The 19308-nt window shown below is 40.6% G+C and overlaps 1 protein-coding gene across 6 annotated transcripts in view; it reads left to right on the top strand.

Annotated features, from left to right (window-relative positions):
* Nucleotides 1–18828, top strand: part of Enpp2 (ectonucleotide pyrophosphatase/phosphodiesterase 2) — an 81931-nt gene extending 63103 nt beyond the window's left edge. For 3 of the 6 annotated variants that reach the window (XM_037197792.1, XM_037197791.1, XM_028871916.2), the window contains 7 exons: nucleotides 6958–7032; nucleotides 8235–8371; nucleotides 10089–10224; nucleotides 11054–11131; nucleotides 12516–12648; nucleotides 13911–14067; nucleotides 18227–18828. In XM_037197792.1, the coding sequence (XP_037053687.1) occupies nucleotides 6958–7032; nucleotides 8235–8371; nucleotides 10089–10224; nucleotides 11054–11131; nucleotides 12516–12648; nucleotides 13911–14067; nucleotides 18227–18397 (887 nt within the window). In that variant the 3' untranslated portion in view covers nucleotides 18398–18828. The remainder of the gene's footprint in view (nucleotides 1–6957; nucleotides 7033–8234; nucleotides 8372–10088; nucleotides 10225–11053; nucleotides 11132–12515; nucleotides 12649–13910; nucleotides 14068–18226) is intronic. The other 3 variants (XM_028871922.2, XM_028871921.2, XM_028871918.2) reach the window with 1 other exon arrangement.
* The last annotated feature ends 480 nt before the right edge of the window (nucleotides 18829–19308 follow it).

Below are 19308 nucleotides of genomic sequence, written 5' to 3'. Positions count from 1 at the left end.
TGGCAGGGCTAGAAGGAGTTGTCCTTAGTGACATTTCTTCTGCGCAGCTTTGCTCAGAGTTGACTGTAAGTGTCTTACATGCATCACTGAAGGGTCAGATTTATCTATTTAGCACCACAAACACACCCCAACCACAGCCTCCCCTTCCTTCACTCTTCCCACCTCCCTTCTCCAGATCCACTGCTCCTCCATTTCTTTTCAGAAAAGAGCAGGCCTCCCACTGATATCAATTCAACATGGCATAACAAGATGCTATAAGACAAGGCGCAAACCCTCATATTAAGGTTAGTTGAGGAAGCCTAGTAGGAGGAAAAGGGTCCTGAGCAAAGGCAAAAGAGTCAGAGACACCCACTCTCACTATTAGGAGTCCCACAGAAACCCCAAGCTAAACAACCACAGCATGTGTATGGAAGACCTAGCACAGACCCATGTGAAGTCTAGATGCTTTTATGGGGGGAACCACATCTCCTCACTCAGTGTTTGTTGGGCCTGTGGCTGGGATTGACTTTGGCTTGTCTGAAAGAACACCACTGACAGTTTTTAACCCTTTGCTGTAAAAGAACGGCATCAAATGTTAGGGGAAAATCATGGCAGCTGCATTAGTTCCTTTTGCATCACTGTGAAGGATGCCTGTCAGATCCAATTGGAGGCATGAAAGTAATTCTAGATAGATTTCATTCTATCATGAGGGAGAAGACATGACAGAACAACTCAGTTCACAGTAGTGACTGGAGTGTGTGGCAGACAGGAAGCCTTAAGTGAGACTTAAAGCAGGGCCCTGGCAAAGGCCTGCCCCTAGTAACTTACTTCTGCCAGCCAGGTGCACCCCCCTTCAGGTTTCTTATCTTCTCAGCACAGCACCACTAGCTGGGGAAAACATTCAAACAGCAGCCTGTGGGGGACATGTCAGACTCAATTCATGGCAGTAGCATGTACATTTGGTCTGTTCATGGCCTACGGGAACCAACCTTTAAGGATATGAGAGACCTGAAATAAAACCAGCAGTCTAGCATTGTTGTATTATGTGAAAACCATTTCTTGGGCTAGATTCTGGAACTGGTGTAAATCTCAGGGTTCCCTCTTCTATGTCCCCCGAATTCCATCTCCATCACCTTCTTAGCTCTGTCTCATTCATTCTACAACATCAAGGGGGCATCTTCTGAGTCTGAATGTCTCATACATCAAACATCTGGGTTCCCATTCAAAATATTTAGTGTCTGCTACAGTAGAACCTTGTGAATATGAATCACTTGTGTGTGTGTGCATGCTCACACCTGCACATGCATTATATTCAGAATAACTACTTTGACTTTCTGACTCAGATTTGTATCAAGCCTTATAAAGCAGTTTATAAATCTAATATTCCATATGCAAATGTAAGACATTTCTGGTTTTGTTTGTTAGTTTAATAGAGATGCAGATAGCTGATAGTTCATAGAATGAGTCATGTCCAACATTGCAACATTTCTGTGTTGCTGTGTTCATGTTGTACCCTATGAAATAAATTCGATGTCCATGTAGAGCACATGCGGAAAGCTGCATATTCCAGTCGCGAAACCGCCTGGAGTCTATTTGAGGTCAAAAAGTATTAAATTAGTCTGAGGTGATGCTTTGCTGTCAATGTTTAGATTGCTAGACAATCAGGGCCTTTGTAAAGAACACTGTAGTCTTCAAAACTGGCCTGCTGAAGTCCTAGCATTTCTAGGTAGGTGGCAAGTTCTGACTCTGTGTTGCATAACGGCTGTTGTTTCCCCGTCGCAAACCGCTGGTATGGTGGCAGATTTGCTGTGCAATCAGAACTCATTTCCTTGTGGCACTGAGTCAGCGGATGCAGGAATGGATGGCGTGGAAAATGTAGACTCTCTTCATAAGCAACTCTGGCATTATAGCCAGAAGAGGAAGAACTACAGTAGTCACTTTTGCCTTACTCTTTTCTCCATGGCTACAGAACGCTTGGTTGGCATTTTCTTAAGCAAGTGTATGCTGTCACCTTTGTATGAAAAGGAACTCAAACCATTTTAATGCCTATGTATGTTTGGCACTTGACACACCATATGAGGTTAATTTATATATATATATAAAAGACAGTAATTTTTGCTGACTGGGTAGAAGAATCCTGACTGTTACTGAGAGATCTCCAGGGCTTTTTCGAATCCTGAAATGCTTCCCGTTTCTGTTGGATTTTTTTTTTTTTTGAAGACTGTTGTGCTAAAAAAGGGAGGTGGCATACTTGTTTTTCCCAATACAGGCGTGTCTGTGCATGTGTTATGGAAAGCATGTGGAAAGTAACTAGCTCCATCCTTGCTTGTGACTTATAGTAGGATTCAAGGTCTTGATAATAGAGACTACATTTCAATAACTTTCACCTAGCAGTGTTCTTTGCTACTATTGAAGGTGAACATGGACCCTTTACTGACCAGCTATAGCTTCAACCAGGGCTCATTTGGTTGAAGACAGAACTTCGGCATTTTCTAGTCTTGCTTCTCAGTGAGGTAGCATTTCTGAGCAAGATAAGGCATTGGGAGGTCAACGGTTACGAGCTACGATTTGCCATAAGTCCGGGGGTTGTTTTCTGAGACCGTTCCTAGGGATTGTTAGGAGACACTCTCTCAGGCTGCCATTGTTGCTGAAGTGCTGATGGATGCTTTGATGCAAATGCTTGTCCTCACTGCAGATTCCTAATGTCACCTTGGCACGTGCTACTCAGGCAGAGTTTGCGCTCAGGAAGAATTGTGCCTTCATTCCAATACACCCTTCAATAGAATAATGAGGCAGACAGCACCTGCCTGGAGATGGCCCAAAAGTCTAGGGAGAATAACTAGCTAGATGTTGGGGGCCTAGAGTTTGTGTGGCCGTACATCTGAATTATCTCGTGTAAATTTAGGTCATCACTAGAGGTGACCCTGATAAGCCTACTCTATCTCAAGATTCTGTTAGACAGGCTGCATGTAGACACCCAGACTTATTTTTAAAATCTGTCTGTCAAATGGTTATTAAGTAGACATGTGATTGGTATCGTTGGAGACAGACTATGTAACACAGATTTAACCCCTGTCTACATAAAGTGATTGTTCTGCTGTAGGGTTTAGCAAGTGGATGAATTACAACAATTATTTCTTGTTTGTTTTTTGGTTTTTTGACACAGGGTTTCTCTGTAGTCCTGGCTGTCCTAGAAGTCACTCTGTAGACCAGGCTGGCCTCAAACTCACAGAGATGCCTACCTCTGCCTCCTGAGTGCTGGGATTAAAGGACTGTGCCACCACCGCCCAGTTTACAGCAGAATGCTTTAATGATGGATTTGGAAAGCAAAAAGTGTGACTGGAAGCATGGAATCAGTTCCCACGGAGGCTGAGATGGCCATAAATGACAATAGATGCTTGTAAGGCAAAGGAGAGGAAGGACACAGGAAAAGGAAAGGCTTTTCTTGTAGAGATTCTGTGGTAAATTTTAAGCATATGTTACTGTGGGAGTGAATGTTTAAGAAAACAGAAAGGGAGAAGGATTTCCATGTGGCTCCAAGTCCATCTGCTGGAGTATGAATCAGGAAGCAGAGGAGGGAGAAGAAACACAAACTTGAGTCTGCATGACTAAACTTTGGAAGACAAAAAGAGTGAGTTCTGGGGAAGTCCACACCACTTAAAAAGAATCGTCTCACGGTCTTTTGCCAAATGTGGTATGTGGAGAGGAACTCTGGCATACTCTAAAATGCCAGAGACGCTACTGTAAACAGGGAGCTTGGGTGTGGAAGGAAGGCTGTGTCTGGAACTCTGTGTAGTAGGAACGCAGCCTGGGAGGGCATGGGTGACACTAGATCCACACTAGAGGAAATCACGAGAGGGCTCTAGGGAGGTGGCTCACTTGTCAAGTGCCTGAGCTGCAAACATGAGGCCCTGAGTTTGGCTGCCTAGGGGCCAGCCATGTTAAAAAACCAGGCCTGGCATGCTTCTGTAACCCCAGCATGGGGAGGAGGAGACAGGTGCATCTCTAGACCTTCCTAGCCAGCCAGTCTAGTTCATCAGTGAGCTCCAGGTTCTGTGAAAGACCCTGTCTCAAAGAACAGAGGGAGAGTGATAGAGATAGAGATAGAGACAGATTTAAATAGATAGATGATGATGATGATAGATAAATGATAGATAGATGATGATGATAGATAGATAGATGATAGATAGATGATAGATAAATGATGATGATAGATTGATGATTGATAGAAAGAGATAGATAGAGACAGATAGATAGATAAACTAATATCAACCCCTGGCCTCCACATGCATGTGCATACAAGCATTAGCATTTACATACTCACATTACACACACACACACACACACACACACACACACACACACACGTATGAATTATGGGAGAGAGGATGGTTAAAGGATGCTAAGGTGCTGTTGGGCAGGAAGAAGTCCTTCAAAAGTCCTATGACATTAAGGCAACTATTACTGGCCACATTTAATCAATTATATTTAAGTACTACTCTTAGATAAAATTTTCAGTGTCCCAACACAAAGAAATCATACCTATTTAAGCTGATTACTACTCTATTGATTGATCTGACCACTACAAATTTTGTAAAAGAATTAGACCTCATAAATATGTACAACAATTCTGCCCATGAAGTTTCTAAATTTTTTTAGAATTAAATATTCAAAATGTCACTACTCTTACATAGATTTGAAATCAGAGTAGGGAAAATTAAAAATGAAATCAGGAGAATCTGTTGCAGAAAAAGAGCTTGTGGGCTGACCTTGAGACAAATATTTTAGCATGTGTGAAGACTGAGAATCAAGTCCATTTTGTGGTCTGAGTAGGAGCATTTTGTTAAAGAGAAATGCAGTGTGTGTTGAAGAGAAATGCAATGTCCAAGACGTCCAAGGCTAACAGCTGGGCCATGACTGGACCTGTGATTCACAGACAATGAAAAAGTAAAACCTAAGTCTTGATTCTGAATCTCAAAACTTACTTTACTTACAAAGATTATTTCTCTTCTTCCTTGCATGAATTATTAAGCTCTAAAGAGAGCTGGGTAGATTTCTGGAGAGGCGGGTGGGGATTTTGTTTGGATTTTCCGGAGGTTGTTGATATCATTGTGGGTTTTTTTTTTCATAAGTTTGATAAGAATTGACAAAAAAGCAAATGAGCTAATGATATGTTTGTGCTCTGGCTGTGTTCAAAAGGTTGCAGCTGTGTCAATAGCTTGAAGCTGTGGAGTTGGGTTTTGAAGCCAACTCAATTTTTGTGTGTTGGGCTGAAGAGCAGATAGAGATGGAGAAGTCTCCTGGGGAGACTCCTTCGACTGTCCCACCAATCTCGTGTCTCATCTCCCTTCTGTTCATGTCTCTTGCATTCTTTTCTTTTAAACTCTAGGACTGTATTGTTTGTCAGGTGCTTTTGGTTGTTAACAATCATACAAGCCCAATGGATGTAAGCCGGTGTATGGATCACCCTGGTTTAATATTATACCCTATAAAGGCCTTTTCTCATGCCACTTTATGCCTGTTTGTAACATGTTCCATTTGCGTTATCATCACCCCATGTGGATACCAGAGACAGTGTAGCCTAGTATGCTGCATGTTGGTTATAGACAGCAGGATTGTCACTGGACTGAGAGCTCTTTGAGGGGAAGGGCTCTAAGCCATCTTTGTTCAGTATCTCCATTTTCCAGCCCAAAACCTGGTACAAAGAAGGATCTTAGTAAATGTTGAGTGAAGGGATGTGCAAGGAGCTAAGGGACAGCTCTAGGGAGGCAGCTCAATTAGCAATGTGTCTGTCACAAAAAGCATGAGGACCTGAGTTTGCATTCCCCATCACCCATGTAATAAATGGGCATGGCAGGGCATGCATGTAATTCCAGAACTGGGGAGGCAGAGACAGGTTGATTCTTAGGGTTCGCTGGTCAGCCATTCCAGTTAAATCAGTGATAGTGAGAGACCCTACACCCAAAACTAAGGTGGAGAGAAACAGACATTTGGTGTTGCCCACTGTCTTCCACATGCATGAACAAACACACATCCACACCATGAGTGTACACACACACACACACACACACACACACACACATCCACCATGAACACATACTCTTAGTGACAAGAATGATGAGGAACAATATATATTATCACCAACAGAAAGGGAAAAAATCACATGTATCATATAGAATTGTCATGAGTGGGATTATACAAACAAACCAGCCCCTGGGGAAAGGAGAGTTATGTTGGAAAATGCCAAGAAATGAGGAGGTCTGGAGGAAGGAAGAACCAGAGACTGTAGATCATCTATACTACTGTTTGGTGGGTGCCTTAAGGTGGACAGATGGATGCTCATTTTCTGGCCTCTTAATGAAACAGATGAGGGAGCAGGCTTCAATATGAATCTGGAGGAATACACTGGTCTCTTAGTCACTATTTTCTTGCTGTGAAGAGACATTATGACCAAGGCAACTATTATAAAAGAAACATTTAAATGGGCTTGGCTTACAGTTTCAGAGGCTTAGTCAGTTACCAACATGGCCAGAAATGTGGCAGCAGGCATGACAGACATGTGCTGGAGAAGGAGTTGAGAGCTTTGTCCTGATTTGTAGATAGATAGATAGATAGATAGATAGATAGATAGATAGATAGAGAGATAGAGAGACAGAGAGAGACACAGAGAGATTAAGGAAGAGAGCCAGACAGAGACAGAGATAGACAGAGACAAAAGAGAGAGACAGGAACCTTATCCTGGCATGGGCTTTCCTGAAACCTCAACACCTCCCCACCCCTGGTTACACACTTCCTCCAACAAAGCCACAACTCCCAATCTTCCCAGTCCTTTCAAATGGTTCCACTCCTTGGTGACTGAGCATTCAAATACATGGGCTTATGGAGGCCATTCTTACTCAGGCCTCCACACTGGGTAAGCTTTAAAACTGAACTGATAGAGAACAGCTTCTCAAAGAATTTTGATACTTCTGCTTCCAGCTGAAACCAGGAAATTCAGAGGCAGCAAAAATGAAAACAAGAAAAACCTTTATGGAAATTTTGAACCTAGAAAAGGTTTGGTCTGAGTTCAAAAGGAAAATCTGGGTTGGCTTATGCCCCCTCAAGTACTATTGCTGGATTTGCTGGCTTTTAATTTGTTTATTAGATTTTATTTACTGAATAACATTATGGTACATTCTGATTCATAAGTGTGGACCCCCAAGTTTGGCAGCTTAAGCGAGGCTTCTCCATTTATTGCCAGGCTCAGGAAGCCAGACTACCCAGAAGTTGCTTGTGGTGTGATAGCATTGGCCACTCTGCCACAAATCAGCAGTTCTACTTGGGAGGGTTTGGCAGAGTATTGCGTGAACATTTTTTCTCCACTACTTGCATAGAAGGGTAGCACTTTAATTAAAGCAACATGTATACATAATTTAATAAGTGCTTGCCAGATTTTCTTTAATAAAAATTATAGTAAAAGCAGGTTTCATTCTAAATCACTTAGGAATTGTGATGTCTCTAAGCTTTGATCTCTAAATATGTGGATGTGCAGGGACCCCAGTTTCCATGAATTTATGGACATGCCAAGCTCCGGGCTTTTCTATGGGTTGCAATAAAGGTTTGAGTACTGAATTCTCATCTTTCACCTCAAAGAGTAAATATGGATTCAGTGATCATCTTCCTTAAAGGAGCCTAACTCTGCATTCAGGGGTCTTAAGTGAGTTTTTTGGTAATAGATGGATGTCTCATTTGTATTTGAGGGACCCATTTGAATGCCTGCTTCTGTTATCTATACATGTTCCTTTAAGTCCATGCCTAAAGACAAAGCTGCTAACTACTCTCTTTTTATGCTGAAATAATGTACATTTCAATTGTAGTTCGTAAGTAATGGTAAGAAGAACCTTAACAGTCCTTGACTAACCCAATAAACCTCTTCAGGGGTCAAATCATTTCATTATATAAAATCCAATCTTATTAGCTCTCTGTTTAGCTGACTTATCTCAAAATTTACTGTATGTTTCCTTTTTATACAGACCTTTAAATCTGACAATTTCAAAAAGCATCTTCATAGCTATAGCATTTATATTATTGTTTTGACCCTTGGTAAGGTGATCAGATAAACCACAGAAGTGTTAGGAACACTAACTTGATCGTTGTCTTATTAATAAGTAAGCTAGCAAACTGTCGGCAACGTGATTCTCTTCCAATATTTCACAGTTGGTGTAAGGTTGATTATATATTGAATACAGTTTTTTTTTCTTTTCTTTCTTTCTTAGAGAGACATCTCCTGTATGGACGACCTGCAGTGCTTTATCGGACTAGATATGATATCTTATACCACACGGATTTTGAAAGTGGTTATAGTGAAATATTCTTTATGCCTCTCTGGACATCATATACCATTTCTAAGCAGGTCATTGAGAAAACTGGGGCTTATACTCTTTATTTGATATAATAAGTGTTTTGATGAATAGATTTGGCCTTAATTTTTTTGTGATTGAAGAAAACTTCCGCTGCATCTATTGTAATATTATTCATTTATTTTTGTGTATGAATGTATGCATGTTCACATGTGCCATGGTATGCCCTTGTAAGTGGAAAAGCAGTTTATGGAGTTGTTTTTTTCTATCCATCCTGTTTTTTTTTTTTTGGCTTGTTTTAATAGATATTAATTTTTAGAGCAGTTCTCAGTTAGCAGTCAGTTTTAGTGAGAAGTAGCAAGAGTATATTATGTATAGCCATAGTCAACCTGACTTCACTGTCAGCATATTCTTCGTATTTCATTTTACCTTTTAAGTATGCCAAGTAATACCAAGAATTAAAAAACAATTAGATTTTCTTATTTTGGTTTATGTGTGAGTGTTTTTGCCTGATGTATGTATGTGCAGCCTGTGCCTCAGAAGTCAGAGGGCATAGGATCTCCTAGAACTGGATTTATGGATGGTTGTGGAATCACCATGTGGGTGATGGGACCCGAACCCAAGTCCTCTGCAATAGCACCAAGTGCTGTAAACTGCTGAGCGATCTCTCTAGCCCCCGTTTGTATTTTAATAAAAAAGTTTTTTTTATTGGAGTTTCAGTTTCATGAGGAGGAGATACATAGCCATAGATCACAAATTAGCACAACTTGTTTTGTAGTTGATATATATATATATGTATTTGATATATCAAGTATATATACTTAGAAATATATTTTCAACTTGTAAATGTAAATGATAAGAATACTACTTCCCCAACAATTAGTTAATTTCTAATGTGTGTGCGTACATGCAAGTGTACACACACACACACACACACACACACACACACACACACACACAGAGAGAGAGAGAGAGAGAGAGAGAGAGAGAGAGAGAGAGAGAGAGGAAGGGAGATACACAGAAGGTGTGTGTGTGTGTGTGTATGTGTGTATAGATGCCATCCACCTCAATTTTTTGAGACAGAGTCTCATACTTTGGCGTTTACCTAGTAGGCTAAGCTGGGTGGCCAAAACCCAGCGGGGACCAGCCTTGGGACCAGCCTGTCTGCTTCCTCAGCGCTGGGATTGCGAATGTGCCCAATGTGCCTGACTTTTTACTTGGGTTCCGAGGATTCAACTCAGGTTCTCACATGTTTGCCAGCTGAGTGCTTTACCGACTGAGCTGTCTTCACAGCATGGGTCTATTATTTTATAGAGCATTTGATTGGCTTTTGTTGTTTGGCTTTTGAGACAGAGTCTTGGTATATAACCTTAGCTAATCTGGAATTTGCTATACAGACCTGGCTGGCTATGAACTTGTGAGCAGTCTTCTGGACTCTGCCTCTTGAAATATGGGATTTTATATGTGCCTATCGATGGGCTTTCGTTCTTCAGTGACCTTTTCAACAGTAGGATTTGTACTTCATGTGTTGTTCAACTTCACACTTTGATAAAAAATATTACACTGCAGAAAACAAAGAGATTGAGAATTATTGGCTTATTGTATTTTTTTTAAATGACTTTTAAAATGGACTTAGAATATCAGATTATGAACTAGGGTAAGCCTGCAAGTTTGGGTTTGAGCTGTTCATAATAAAGACTCTAGCTTTGTTCACGCCATTGGTCTTATCTCTGAAAGAGCATCAGTGAGTGTCTCTTACTCTATACACAGGCTGAGGTCTCCAGCATCCCGGAGCATCTGACCAACTGTGTTCGCCCTGATGTTCGCGTGTCTCCAGGATTCAGTCAGAACTGTTTGGCCTATAAAAATGATAAACAGATGTCATATGGATTCCTTTTTCCTCCTTGTGAGTTGCAGTGTGTCTGGGTCTGATCACTGTGTGTGTGTGTGCACATGTGCACAGGTGTGTCGGTGGGAGTATAATCTGGGGTTTGAAGCCCACTGGTTAGGGTTTCCGTGGTCCATGGGAAAGCACTTGGGAGACTGAAATTCTCCCAAAATGGAGCCTGAAAATGACCAGCTTTCAAACATCCTGATCTGGAAAAATCTAAAGTATAGGGAGGAGACCTTGTTCTCCTTCATGTTGTTAAAGGGGAATATGAAAGAAATGGTAAGTTATGAGGACATTAATTCTTACTTAAGAAGGGTTTTTTGTTTGACAGTTCCATACGTTCAGATGATGTGTTTTTGTCATTTTTACCCCTCACTGCCCTCTGTCCCCCTGTCTCTTGCTGGGAGCCTTCTTCTCACCCAATCTCCCTCCTCTTTCCACGTCCTCTTTTTGTGTGTGGCCCACTGAGTTTAATAAGAGTCATTTGCCTGAGCGTGGGTGGGAGGCTATTTAGTGGCTCAGTCCTGCAGAGGTGATTTCCTAAAAACAATTATGTCTTATTACCTTAATGACATTTTTTCAGAGTCTCAGTTAGAATAACGGAATCAGAGAACTATAGACTCAGGAACTCTGTAGGAGGAAAAGGGCTGCAAATACTTTCTGAGAGCTGTTGAGGGGAGGGAAGTGACAGAGAGAGGGAAGCCGGAAGTGTCTAATGGGGGAGATAAGTGGAAATAGAAGCAGATCCGCTGGCTTCAAGCTGTTTGGGTTGGCCTGGGAGACTGCTCTTCTATGATGTCAACATCAGTAAGCAATGTATTCTGTTTGCTCTCCTCGTGTTTAGATCTGAGCTCTTCCCCAGAAGCTAAATATGATGCATTCCTTGTAACCAACATGGTCCCAATGTATCCCGCTTTCAAACGTAAGTATAATATTTACCCAGTAAACGGTTACTTAGAAAATAAATACTTTAAATTTACCACTTACTGTTTTTACCTCCATGCTGATTTTAATAATACCCTGCAAGTGTTCAGCTTTTATACCTTTTGAAGACCTTTCGTATGAATTCTCTACAGTTGCCCCGCCTGGGAGGGAAGTTGGAGAGTCATCTAGCCCTTGTTTATAATTAGGAAATTGACATCATAAAAAGTGACCTAGGTCATGAGTGGTAGAGCTAAACTAAACCACGTTCTAACCTGCAGTTCTTTCTATTTTAATGTTTATTATTTTTATGATGGACTGTTACTGAATTTTAGAGGTCACTTGCACCCTTTACAGCATCTATATTTATGTGTTGAACATGTCTGCAAAGGCCAGGTACAATCTCTTCCTTTAGGGTGCTTATGTTTTCTGAATGTTGACCCTAAAATCCAGAAGAAGATTATGAATATTCTTGTTTATTTCAGAGTACTAAATCAGATGATTTTAGAGTCATGCAAATTATTATTTTAGCTTCTTTGACCATGTAATTTATTTGTTCACAAGATAAGTATTCGTGAATGATAGTGATTCTGTGAATTGAATAAGCACCATAAACTCTGGCCCTCAAAACCAACTATTAGTCCTTAGAGAGTGTCCATTGGCTATGTAATCATAAAAACACCATTTTGTTCAGTACTGGGTATTGAACTCAGAGCCTCACACACATTAGCCACACACCCCACCGTGTAGCTATAGTCCCCCAAAGCTTACCCCCTTTTGAGGTGGTATCCCATGCAGCCCATGCTGCCTTTGAACTTGCTGTGAAGCTGAGAACGATCTTCTGTCTTTACCTCCTGGTGGCTGGGCACAGGCGTTTGCTACCACACGTAGTGTATGCAGTGCTGAGAGTGAAGCCTGGACTTGGTGTATGCTAGAAAGACACTCTGCCAACTGAGCTACATTCCCTCGCCCTAGAACTTAGGAAGTTGTATTGTCTGACCTCGAAAGATTTACTTGCCTAATGGCTAAAATACTTCCTTTTCTGCTAACACCGTAATTCTCTCTATCTGGCATGCCCTGCCTCCATGTCTTTGCCTGGGACATACACACTCACTCAGCTTTCAGATCTCGTTTCTTCAACCTCCCCTGGGAACTGTCCCTGACCTACTGGGCCAGGCTTACTGCCTCCCTAGCATTGCCTGCTTTCTCTTATCTCTCCTCTTACAAGTTCATAGTGAAAAACAAAGATAACACTTGAAAACAGGTCTTGATAAGTCACAGCAATTCTTGGCTCCTGACACTACACTTGAAGCAGGCATCCTACAGAATGTTTGTCTGAAACAAGTGTTTTTGTGCACGAAGAACTGATTTGTGTCTTTGCACAGGTATCTGGACTTATTTCCAAAGGGTTTTGGTGAAGAAATATGCTTCAGAAAGGAATGGGGTCAATGTAATAAGTGGACCCATTTTTGACTACAATTACAATGGCTTACGTGACACCGAGGATGAAATCCAACAGTGAGTTTTTTCCCCCCTGTTCTGTGTGAGATGCCTAGATTTTAGGACGTCACTCAGGGATATCCATATGCTAGAGAACAGTTCATATCCTTAAATATTTTTTCTTTGAATCTCATTATTGAAAATCTTCAGCTGTTTTCAATCTTTGATTAAATGTAGCTTTTAGTAGTTAGAAGAAAATTTTGATTTTTTTTGTGATAGAAAAATATGTCAATCATATTTTTGAAATTGTCATTTATTCTTTAACAATTCCTCAGTGGAAAAAATGTGATTTTAATTTATTTCCATTGTTTGTGGAGAGTTTGGGATTCTTTCTATTTTCTGAGTCAGTATGTCTTATTAGAAAGTTGCATAAAGACTTTGGTTGAATCCAGTTCTCTGTCTCCCCTTGGTACTAATGGGGATATAAAAAGATAAGGTAAACACTGTGCCTAGAAGAGTATGTAGTCTAGTGCATTTATACATGCCCAAATAATCAGAAATCAGCACAGAGTGTGTAAATAATATAGATATTTAGCAAATAAAATGCTATTTTGAAATACAGATAATTAATTGGATAGACATCAACTTACTCCTTTTTCAGTAATTCAGAAGAGACAGTTCATCTTAATTACATACTTAATGTTGGTCATTTTGATACCTTTTATACAAAATTAAGTTCATTCATTTTCAAGATTTAGAAAATGTCTAAAATTGTAAGCAAGCTGGGTGAGGGATCTAAATATGTACGCTTTGCTCTACTGGAACGAATAGCACTAGGCTCATCTTCCACTCTTGATGGCTTCCTTTGCACCAAGTTCAGGCTCTCAGTGCAGACTAAAGGTGCTGCTATTCCTTTACAGCCAGTGTCTTGTGACCCTGGACCATTTTCTATACCTGTGAAAGTCATCTTTCTGAAACACAAATCTAAGATTGGCATTCCATATCTCCTAAGCCTTCGATGGAGTATTGCAGCCTAAACCATAGCACCTAAACTCTGTATCCTGGCACCCACAAACCATCATGATTTGTCTTTTATAGACTTTTTCAGCTCTTTGCTCTGCTTCATTATTCTAGTCACCATTTACTGCCTCCAACTCTTCTCTCCAGCCACTTTAGGTTCTTGGAATATCTTTCTCTTTCCACCAGGTCGAGGCAGGGAGACAATTCCAGGCAGAGAGAATATCATGTTTAAAGTAGGCTAGCAAAGTGTTGTTGTGGGTGAGCATTTTTAAGAGAGAGTTTTGACGTGTCTTGTAATTGTATTTACTTTCCTGGTTCAGGTATGTGGAAGGCAGCTCTATTCCTGTCCCAACTCACTACTATAGCATCATCACCAGCTGCCTGGACTTCACTCAGCCTGCAGACAAGTGTGACGGTCCCCTCTCTGTGTCTTCGTTTATCCTTCCTCACCGACCCGACAATGATGAGAGTTGCAATGTGAGTTCAGAGGCAGGATGTGCTCTCAGATTCAGTTTGTTTCTTAACTTGTATGAAGCACATGGATCACCCAACCAAATGGAAAGGGGAAATGACCCAAGTAGAACTTCATTGAATATATAGGGACCTGGAATTCTATAACAATAATTTTATAGTTTTCATTTAGTGTGTGGTGTGTTTTGCATATATGTGTACATTTAACACAGTTCTATTTGTATGCTCAATTTTGACAAATGATGAAGTGCCCATGTTTTTTATCTTCAGACAGATTATCTTTTGTTACTAGTTATGGGAAGGTATAACAGTCATTTAATAGCACAGAAGACCCCTGTATTGTTTATTTTCACACAGAGAGAGGTAGGAAGCAGAATGATACATTGAAAAGGTCCTTAACAGATGCTGGAGAGATGGTTCAGTGGTTATGAGCACTGGCTGCCCTTCTAGAGGCCCAGAGTTCAACTCTCAGCACCCATGTAATGACTCACGACCATCTGGAACTCCAATCCCAGGGCCTTCTGGCTTCTGTAGACACAGCAGGCATACACCTGGTACACAGATAACCATGCAAACAAACTGCTCATACTATAAAATAAATAAGATGTATTAAATTTTAAAAAGGAAAAGCCCTCAGCAGGAAGACAGGCCATGCTGTGTGCACAGAGTGAAAACTCAGGGACAAATCATATTTTCTCTTCATATACATTTATTGTGATGTAAACTCTTTGCTGCAAGCTTTTGTTTAGAAGTAATAGCCGATATGCTTTTATTTCACTAATAGTAGGAGCAGGGATGGAATATGTTGAATGGGATTGTCAATCAACAAATTACACTCAAATTCCTAAATTGTGTAGTGTTCTAGAAGAAAAAAAAAAAACACTGTTAGCCGTAGCCATGGGCTCCTAGGCAGCCTGCCATATAAGGCTGAAAATAAAATGTGAATAGAAATAACTACATTAAGAAGTAAAAGGCCAGCTGGGAGCAGTCGTGCATGGCTTTAATCCCAGCATCTGGGAGACAGAGACAGGCAGATCTCTATGAGTTCGAGGCCAACCTGGTCTACAAAGTAAGTTCCAGGACAACCAGGGCTGTTATACAGAGAAATCCTGCCTCAAAACACCTAAAATAAAATACCATAACAATTGGTGAAGTCAAGATCATAATCTTCATGCTTCATGGGCAGTGTGGCACTTGGACAGAGGCTTCAATTATGGATGAAGAATTTAGGCAATGAGTGTTCAAAGCAAAATAAAGACTTCAGGAAATAATAGAAATGTAAATTATGGTATAAGAAGCTAGTTATGTTTTTTCTAAAATATGGGATTTGATGGGAGATAATATTTTACACTTGGTAGTAGCCAAAAGGTTAAGAAGTGATGGGTGAAATTTTTAAAAATTGCTTGTTATCAAAAATTTAAAACTATACTGGTAGTCGTATTAATACTGGTTGTAATAGCTGCAGAAGTCATTGTGACCATGTACCAAGTGTTATAATCCAGGTGTTGTGTAGATTTTCTACACATGTTGTTTCTGTCATCTAATCACCCTGTAAGGTCTCTTGTTCTTTCTCCTGCCTTTGTGTTAACTTCTAAGGAACTTATATTTACTAAAAGATGATGCTTAGTTGGTAGGATAGGGAACTTTAAATTCCAAAGATAATTAGCAGATATCTGTAGAGAACTTGGGGAGTTTTTCTTATTGTGCAATTAGATAAGCAAGAAAAAATCAGAAGGGCAGCATTTTAGGTTTTGCTTTAAGGAGTTTAAGTCGGAGGAGGTTGAAAATGAGGCTCCATAAGGTATTGGCAAGATTCCTAAGAATGAGGTCACAGAACCGGACCTGGGGTGTGGTCTTTGACACTTGACAAGGAGGCTGGAAGGCAGCGGCATTGTAGCCAGAGGATTGCTGGGGCCCTGCTTGTGGTTGGAAAGGAGGAAGAGGTGGGAAATCTGGAAGTGAGAGACACGCTACCATCACTTCACCGGCTTGATGTTTTCATCGTGGTTGTTCACAGAGGAATGTGGTACCCCTTGTTACATCACTGTGCTTCCCTTGAGAAAACCTCAGTGCTACTAAAAACCTTTTAAGAGGTAAACGAAACACACAAAAATTAAATTCAAAACTGCTCTGAGATTTAAAGGTGAAGTAAAGGTCACATAAACATGTACACATATGGTAGGCTATTTGGAGTTTATCTCGGTTTCTTGGAAGTCCTCCAATCACGGCAGGAATGTGTTGATGGGTGAGTTTGGATCTCAGCTTGGCTACTTCTGGCTTCCATGGGCACTGAAGACAGGTGGTGCTGAGACACACATGCAGGCAAAACACTCATACACATAAAAGTAAAAATAGTAAATGGAACTTTAAGAAAGAATGAATGTTCATAGTGCAAAAAACCACGATTGTGGTTTGGGTTGCATTAATATTCTGTTATTTATTTTTAAAGTTTTTTGTCTTTCCTACTTACTTGAATTCTTATCATTCTAGATTGCTGTGAGTTTTGAATTAAAAAAACCTTTTCAACTCTGTCCACACATTCACATAACTGCACTTTGAAAGGAAACATTGAACTCACTGACCATTGAAAAATCCAACAAAAGAGCAAACTATGAAAATTCTCCCCAAATATAACCTCATGCTTACCCTGAGGGGTCTTGACCCATCAGGAGACCTCCTACTTTGTTAATTACATGGTTGTGCTGAGGACTGGTCAGTAGCCTTGTGGGTAGGGCTAAATTAGGTTTGACTTTCCTGGGAGTTGCAGAAATCTTGGGCAGGTTAGGCCAGAGGGTAGGTTATGAAAGGCCCAAATCCTAGCATCTGCCTGCAAAGCCATTTCTACACTTCGCCTGGAATGGCCAGGCGTTGGTTTCCTGAACCAACAAGCTCACGGTACATATTTAGACTTGGCATGAGCTGCTGTCACCCTTGGTCCAGGTCTGCGTGGGTTGGAGCTTTCTGAGAAAACCTTTGCGGGTTCACGGGCCTCAGTGGCTGGTTCAGTAAGATCACTAGTGGTCAAGAGTTAGGTGGGGGCATGTCTGAACATTCTTGGCCCTGGGCTATGCAGCACCCGGTAAATGTCTCTAAAGACTCTCGCAGGACATTTCTGTTCAGAGGCATTAGGTAGTGATGTTATTTGTGAAGGCCTTCCTGCCCCTGGCTACTAATGAAGAGAGACTTTGGCTTCATAGGATGCTTGGATCTTATTATGTCACGCTCCCCCACATGGTTCCTCCAAACTGAAATATTTTTGAGATGTGAGGGTTGCTTTCATCTTTTAGTATCTTTTAATTTCAAATTAGACATGGAATACATTGTTCTGTCATTCTGCATGGTTTTAGCGTGGAGTTTTGCCAATGAGGTTATCACATGAGCAGCTGAGGCCAAAGGAGATTTCCTTCCTTTTTTTAGTGGTCTTACTATTGACTCATTTTTCTTTTCTTTCTTTCTTTTTTTTTTTTTACTTTCTTCCTCTCCCTTGAATTCTTTTTCTACCTTCCAGCGAGCCTGTGAAGTAAACATTAATACACTTGTGAATTTAGGAAGCTTAGGGCAGTCAGTAGCTTTACCAAGTCACTGAAGCAAGGAAATGGTGGGGCCACAGTTCCAACTAAGACTTTTTGGGCCCCAAAGTACCAAATATATCAACTGACCTGTTTCAAGCTGAACTCAGATAGTAATTAACTGCCATCGACTAGATGGTTGATGGATATGATGGGTCTTCTGAGAAGCCTTGGGATACATACTTAGTTTCCTATATACACTTAGGTACCACCAGTTCTCTGTTTTATGAGCTAGAAGAGCATTCCAGGTTAAGTGTGTGCTGATTTCAACCCTACGTTTGACGGCTGAGAAGAAACACAACTGATCGGGTTCTGCCGGGTTAATGATTTTCCTGATTTTGTTTTGTGTTTTGAGAACCTAGTGAGAACCTACACCTCTTCACACCACGTTTCTCATTTGTTTGGCACAACTTATTATTGCTGAAAATGTTTAAAGCCTAGAGCAGGAATTTGTGGTGAATTCCTGACAGGAATTCAGCAGAGACAGGAAGGTCAGGCGGGAACACCATGCTGTGGGTCTGTGTGTAAAAGTGGAAAATGACCATGTAGATCATCTCTTCTAGAAAAAAAATCTAATTGCTTCATTTCCCTTGCAGAGTTCAGAAGATGAGTCAAAGTGGGTAGAGGAACTCATGAAGATGCACACAGCTCGGGTCCGGGACATTGAGCATCTCACCGGTTTGGACTTTTACCGGAAGACTAGCCGTAGCTATTCAGAAATTCTGACCCTCAAGACATACCTGCATACATATGAGAGCGAGATTTAACTTTCTGGGCATGTGCAGTGTAGTCTCAACAACTGGTGTATATTTTTATATTGTGTTTGTATTTATTAATTTGAAGCAGGACATAAAAAACACTTAGTATTTTAATCCTATACCAGATCTGACATATTAAGCCTGAATGACTCTGCTATTTTTCCTCTAATGCTTGATTTAGACAGAGTTGTGTTCTGAGAAGAGCTTGTAGAGAATACTGCAGCTCATGATCCAGGTAGAAGCTTCCACATGGTGCTGCAGATCGAATATTTGCATTGAGGAAATATTAATTTTCCAGCGCACAGTCACCCCACGTGTGGTCCTGTTCTGTATTGAAATACTGATTTTGTAAAGTTGCATTTATCTGCTGTTAACTCCAACAAACATATTTAAGCCTTATAGACCAATCTTAAATATAATAAATCACACATTCAGATTTTCCCTGGTTCTGTGTGGTCTTTGTTTAATATTTGAATCTGGGGGTTTTACTTCATGTGCATGCATGCCCATGAGGAACACATTTCTTGCATTGAGTCCCCTTCCCATCTGCTTCCTTGTTAATTAACTATATGATGGTATAGGTACATCCACTGGGGACTCAGAAAGACAGAGAGAAAATGCACTAGAACAGGGAAAAACTTAATTGTTTCATAAGGTGTTTCAAACTGGAAGAACAGTCTCTTTTGGTCAGTTCAGCTCAAAACTCCCAATAGTAGATTCAACCTTAACTGTTTCGTAGGGCTAAGGATATAGCTAGCATTGAATGAACATATGCAAGACACTGTGTTCAGTTCCCTGTTTACAGTAATCAAAACTGTATTAAGCATATATTCCGTACAAATCATCCACCTAGCGATCATCAAGAATGTACACAGAAGAAAGTAAGTTGAGCTCTAGTCATAAACATACAATCAGCCAAC

This window comes from Peromyscus leucopus, chromosome 20 (assembly GCF_004664715.2).
Source record: "Peromyscus leucopus breed LL Stock chromosome 20, UCI_PerLeu_2.1, whole genome shotgun sequence".
Lineage (NCBI taxonomy): Eukaryota > Metazoa > Chordata > Mammalia > Rodentia > Cricetidae > Peromyscus > Peromyscus leucopus.
This window is presented reverse-complemented; position numbering and strand designations above follow the sequence as displayed.